Source organism: Sorghum bicolor, chromosome 6, assembly GCF_000003195.3.
Source record: "Sorghum bicolor cultivar BTx623 chromosome 6, Sorghum_bicolor_NCBIv3, whole genome shotgun sequence".
NCBI classification, from domain to species: Eukaryota; Viridiplantae; Streptophyta; class Magnoliopsida; order Poales; family Poaceae; genus Sorghum; species Sorghum bicolor.
In genome coordinates this window covers 57,269,879-57,276,411 of record NC_012875.2, presented here as the reverse complement: position 1 = coordinate 57,276,411, position 6,533 = coordinate 57,269,879, and the positions used below count along the sequence as shown (strand labels likewise).

General features: G+C 47.7%; 1 protein-coding gene across 1 annotated transcript; it reads right to left on the bottom strand.

Annotated features, from left to right (window-relative positions):
• On the bottom strand, positions 4,581-6,533 carry LOC8066849 (xyloglucan endotransglucosylase/hydrolase protein 9). The gene is made up of 2 exons (XM_002447120.2): positions 6,135-6,533; positions 4,581-5,616 (listed from the first exon to the last, which is right to left on the bottom strand). Exons 1-2 carry the CDS (start codon positions 6,423-6,425, stop codon positions 4,930-4,932), a joined length of 978 nt encoding a protein of 325 aa, XP_002447165.1. The 5' UTR covers positions 6,426-6,533; the 3' UTR covers positions 4,581-4,929.

Genomic DNA, 6,533 nt, shown 5'->3' with positions numbered 1-6,533 from the left:
TCGTATTCACTTCAATTCATGTGTGTTGGTGTGGATTGGGGTGGAATTTAGTTCAAGTTCCACTCCAATCCACCTCAACACATGTGGATTGACGTGAATACGACTACATCCAAACAACGCCTAAGTGTGCTCAGTGTGTGCGTTCACTGCCCTAGTGTACAGCTGCAAGGTGCAAGGAAATGAGTTTTAGAGTTAATATAAATATATGTTGTTCATTTTTCTCATCAAGACTCCTGTACTTGGCATGGCATTGCATTGACTCCCTCACGTGCTAGTGTGTGATTGACACAGTTTAGAACGAGTCAACGGTGAAAGTACTGACTCTAGTCTATTCCAAATTATAAGTCGTTTTGACATTTTTTGCTCATCTATTGTTATATATCTAAATATATTATTGTCTAAATGCATAAAAAATAGATATACTAAAAAAATTAAAATGACTTGTAATTTAGAATGGTGAAAGTATCGAAGAGAGGTGGTTGCGGAGAAGCAGGCAAGCAGGAGTTGTGTCGGCGTTGCCGATGGCTTGGAGGCGGTATTGGCAAAGGGCAGTCGCGATAGCGCAAAGACAAGTGCCTATCACGTCCCCTTTCCTTTTTTTCGTAAATCCAGTATAAGAGACTGGAAAAACTAAATTACAATGCATGACTACCCACAGTGCAGTCGATGTCCAAAGAAAAGATTGTCTCCTAGTTCAAACCGATCGAAATAGTACAATCCCTACAGCACTAGTATTGATGCTGAGAATACATGTGCAACAGACAACATTGGTGTCTAGATTAAAAAGTTGTGTGTCTGTGTGGTAGAGTGATCAACGCCAACCAAAAGTATTTTGATTTAAATACACTGGCGGATGTTTAACTTATATGGGTCTATGCACCTTTGGTCTATGATCTTGCATCCTCAAAAAAGAAGCCCCTGAACTTATCAACTTGTTTACCAGAGGCCCGTTTCCCTTTCGGCGTAGGCTCCAGACGACTAAAGTATGCAAAGTCATGCCGACTAAATGGTAAGGTTCTCAGTAAACACATGTTAATCACATGTATGGGTGTAATGTGAAGAGAAACTATGAGAAATGCTATATACCATGTGCATGTTTTCTTCCTTCCCGTTCAAGCAACAAACTTGCTTGGAAAGTTGGATCTTCATCATGTGTCTACAAAGTTGTCTTCAACTTCTAGCAATTCGGCTTCATTTGGTTCTTGAGGCCACAACACTTGTACCCATCTCCCACAAGTTTGTCCTCATCGATACATCCAGCCCTATTGTCACTCAACACGCTAACTCTGGCATGCCGCCCACTGCCCTGCCATGGCGCAATAGGATCGGATCTCGCCAAAGTTCAGACCTTAGCTGCAGTGGCGGAGCTCTGGCAAGACCCTACCATGTCTGCGGTGGCCTCCTTCTTCCCTTCCCCCTCCTACCGCCATGGCCACGGCAATGGACACCCCAGCCCCGACATGGCCCGATCGTCGAAACCTTAAGTGTCGCTCTCCCCCCCACCGTCCCCACTATCTGGCTAGCCTAACGGCTTCTCCACAACCGTATAGGAGACCAAACCTAAACTCGGCGGTCGCGGTGCGAGGAGAACAACGCTGGTGCTTGTAGAATAGGAGATGTGGAAAACTGAATAGAGATGAAAAATTTTGAAGAATAACTAGTAGGTTTTTTCGTTGCCAAAAAAAGGATATCTTTGTATATACATCATGTTAGAATAGACAATTTAGAGACAATAGATATAGACGATTTAAGTTATGGGCTTTATATTTATTCATTATTTTTTATACTTATCTGTATTAAATTTACTCGTCCGTATCTATAGGAGCACAAGTTCATGGATAGTGTTTCTAACAAACCAAGCGATTGACTCTGTCGTGAGTCGTGACAAGCTACTTCAAACGAATACATCAATACTCCTGTAATGTTTGACGAAATGTTGCGGTGTACACATGCATATGTATCGCTAATCATTGACTTTCCAAAAGCATGACTGCATCACGCGCGTGCGTAATATATTTGCTGTGGTACTTACGACTTATATCAACATCCACAGTATCCTATTGTCAAGTTGCAAGACTTGCATGACACTCCCAATAATTTTTGCCCGTTTTTCCAAAACTTTTGTTGTTGTAGCCTATCGTTTGGTAAATAGATCTAAACGGCATGTGGAAAAAAAACATGAGCTGCAAAACTTTTGGCATTTAGGACCCAAGAGATCTAAAACTAAGCAAAAACATCATGTAATTGCGTGTTGTGTCTGTATGACTAAAGTTTTGTCATACATCTAAACACCAAGATGTAAAATTTAAATGGACAAAAGTTTTACTATTTCAAAAGCATCTAAACACCCATTTAGTGTAGTCGTGCTACAAAACATATCTCCATCTCTGTGCAATGCAATGCAATGGAATTTACGGGCAGGGTTATATGCTGGTTTAGAAGCATGACTGCCAATTAATTTTGAGAAGTGTTCAGCCTCGAGCCTAGCTAACCTTGTCCGGGACAAAAAAAAAAGAACTAAATGGAAAACTATGCATGTCTTTTCCTGACTTTTCCTCTTTCTTTACATTCGCTGCTCTGTTGATTGAGTGATAAATCTTGGCTAAAAGTACTGTTCGCTGATTTATTGTGAGAGAAAAATATCGTTAAATGACTGATTGATTGGGCACATAAGCTCAAGCAAAACGACAAAGTCTGCACTGTGAAAATTATATTATTCAGACACCGACGTGATGGAGGTACCGAAAACAAATGTAACCCCGGATCGGATGAGAACGGAGCGGACCAAATCACCACTTGAGGCCTCCATGTACGAATGGAGGCAGGTCACCAACTGCTGGTGTGTGAACAAATCCTATTGAAATTCGGCCGAGAACGCCGACCACTTGAAAAGAGGCAGAAACTGAGTGGAAGCATATGTAAACATAGGCCTTGTTTAGTTTCGAAAAATTTTGCAAAATCGACACTGTAGCACTTTCGTTTGTATTTGACAAATATTGTCCAATCGTGGACTAACTAGGCTCAAAAGATTCGTTTCGTCAATTCCGACCAAACTGTGCAATTAGTTTTTATTTTCGTCTATATTTAATACTCCATGTATGCGTCTAAAGATTCGATGTGACGGAGAATGTGAAAAATTTTGCAAAATTTTCTGGGAACTAAACAAGGCCATAGGGTGTAAAGAGACTAAATATGTGAGCACTGTCAAAAATAAAATGAAAGGCAGCACAGACATTTGACAAGTTCCCAACAGAAAAGGACGAATATCAACGTAACAATCTTTGCAGAGAGCCAGGCAGAGAGGTTGCCAGATTTCATTGTTCTAGAAGTCGAGAAATGGTTGGTCTGGACTTGAAACGTGGACCAGGAGTCAACTCGACGTTCAGCGCGGGACTATTCTGCACACTTTCTTCCAAAGCAAGCAAACAAGCAATCACCATTGACTTGGGCCAGCCCGAAGGCCTTTCTTTACGGTGGCTTCATCGGCTCTTTAGGCCCACCCGCCCAACAACAGCGGCCGCTGTTTATTGTTTTTTTTTAGAAAAAAAAAAACAGCAGGGGCCGCGGCTTTGCTCGTTTCGCTAACGAACGTTTACACAGGCCAAGGCTGGAGCTGCCGGCGGCAAAGGCAAGTCTCTCGCAGCCGCAGCCGCTGAACAAGTTGGCCGGAGAAGGACAAGACGAGCCAGCTGCGCCCGCGCCCCGCACTGACACGTCGTCCAAGTCCAACCAAGGGGAGCCCTGGACCGCTCCTATTTGACTCGTGAGCTCGCTCGCTGCCTCACCGCTTCATGCTCGCTCTCCTGTCTCTTTGGCTGCTCAAACAGCCGCGTGCCTTCGATTGTCATGTGTGCTGGTCCGTCCATGCATCCACGTACGGTGGACCAGCTGATTACTGTTACCTCCAGTTTTTACTCTGTTCCTGTCTCGCGATCAATGTATTGTTTTGATTTTAAAAAAAATTGGTTTTTTAGGTGAACTAAGCCGAAGTGTTCGGGGGTTGGGGCTTGGTGAAATTGGAGCAACGGGCTGACTGACGCCTGAGAGATGACCATAGGTTTCCTAGTGCAGGAACACAATTACAGAAAGGATGCGTTCTTGTACAGTAGTACATTAGTATACAGTTTCGACATCATACAGTGTGGTACGTATTCCGCTAGTTTCGTCGAGGGTTGAAATGGCAACGACATGAGTACCCGATTTCTGAAACCATCATTATGCCTGTATCCCTCGAGATGCCCATGCAGTTACGGAGGGGGGGCCTCCGCCGCAGCAGAGCACTCCAACAAGCGTGTGTACTGTGTGATCAGTGGACCACGGGAGTACTACTGCCACTGTACCTGCGCTGGTTACACTCATGATTAAAGGCAAAGTGGCACGGTTAAAAAGCATCCGCACCCGCAGTAAAAAAGAAAAGTTGCTTCAAGTACTACTCTTCCTGCAAACCTCGAGGAAACAGGAATCATGCGTTTGTACAGTTTGGTTTTAAGTACCCCCACATGCACAGCTGACAGCACAGAGGAATCAGATCAAAGATGGTTAACCGTCCTCGAAACACTAGATGACAGAGAGCTCAGAAGGAAGGGAGTAGCAAATCCCTGAAACGGAGCGTAGCGTCGTTCATTCATCATCCCATTTCACTTTTTTTTTTACAAAAGACAACCTCCACAAGATTACCAGTTCACCACACAAGGTCGCCAACAATGCGACCTCGCAAAGCCGAAACGAAACTACAGTCTGACAGACAGGCACCATTGCTGCAAACGACGCACGAACACGAACCAACCCCCAGGGAAACCAGCAGTTCCAACCATTCCATACCAATCGATGCATGCGCCGCATCGACGGGTGTCCAAAGACTAGCTAGCTAGCAGTAAGCTACCACCACCGATGGAGCAAGAGCAACGCCGCCGGCGTTGGTGAGGATGATCAGCGGCCGGCGCACTCAGGCGGCTGAACGGGGAAGCGGTCGGTGTCGACGCAGTAGTCGTAGACGAGGTGGTGCGCGCGCGCCCACACGAGCTGGTGGCTCTGGTGCACAGACAGCTCCGACATCTCCTTCTCCTTCCACCAGTACCGGCCTTCTTTTCCCCACGACGTCTCGCTGCACCGCCGGACCTCCCCGGCGTCGCCGTCGGTGGCGTTGGCCGCCCAGGCGCAGCCGTCCACGCGCACCTCCCGGAACGTGGCCTCGAACGGCGCGTGCGACCAGTCCGTCTTCACGCGCCCGCCCTGCGTCGCCCAGTCGTCCGCGTTCCAGATGGAGCTGTACACGGCCATCGGCTGCGGCCCCGGGAACGGCGGCGGCGACGCGGTGGATGTGCTGGCGTTGGTGGCGTTGTTGCTGCGGTGGTGGTGGCCGTGCACCGTGGCGTTCTGGCGGTTCTCGTAGACGCGGATGGGGGTGTCGTCGACCATGAACACCACCTGGCTGGGGTTCCACAGCACGGCGTAGGTGTGGAAGTCGGCGGTGGGGTCGAACCACAGGTCGATGCGCTGCTCCCTGTTGCCCACGCCGTCGATGTACAGGTTCGTCTGCACCAGGTACGGCTCGCCGGTCACGTTGCCCAGGAACTCGAAGTCGAACTCGTTGTGCTTGTCCCCGGCCGACGACAGCTGCACAAAAACATTGCAAATGTTAGCTTCTGTTGTGTTTCACTTCTACTAGTAGTAGTAAAAAACATGCATGGGGCTGATTAGTAAAAGTGGCATCTTTACTTTGAGAAGAAAAGCTACTAGTGGTACTGCTGCATTATGTATGTGCTGCCAGAAGCACTTGCTCACGTGCCCTTGTGCAAATTGGTTCTTGGCAGCATCCTCTTGCCAGACAGGGCAAGCATGTCCCAGCATTATGGCTTTCGATAACTTTATCTAATGATGTGCCAGACACATTTTACCCTATTTTAGACTTTTCAGTCTTTTATAAATGCATGTACTACTCCCAGTTTTGGGTCTTTTATAAATAAACAAAATATAAATAGAAATGCATGGCAGATGCAGATGCAACAATAATAGCAATGCAGTATGAATGCGCAACAGAAAGTAGTAGCAGCAGCATTCCACCAACTTCAGTACGTACTACAAATCCTTTACCGAGGAAATGAAAAAGCTAAGTAATGCCTGCACTCACTCACATAGAAAGCGGTGACGACGCCGGCGGAGTCACCCGGCACGAGCTTGAGGTCGGCGCTGGCCTTGCCGTACAGGAACTTGCTCCTGGACACGAAGCCTCCGCCGGAGTTGGCGTCGAGGCGGAGCTTGAGGAGGTCGCCGTCGTACACCATGTGGTCGTTGGCCCAGCTGGGCTGCACCACGTCGTCGAACTTGGTGGCGCCCACCCCGGCGCCCAGCAGCGCCGCCACGGCCGCAGCCACCAGCACGGCCGCCGCCGGAAAGGCTCCACCACCACCGTTCCACAACGCCATTGCCACTGACGGACGAGCAGACGAGCACCCCCTCTCCTTATCCCACTTCACTTCCTCTTTCTCTTTCTCTACTCTCTAGAGTGTGCAGCGAGGGAAGCTGATGAGCCA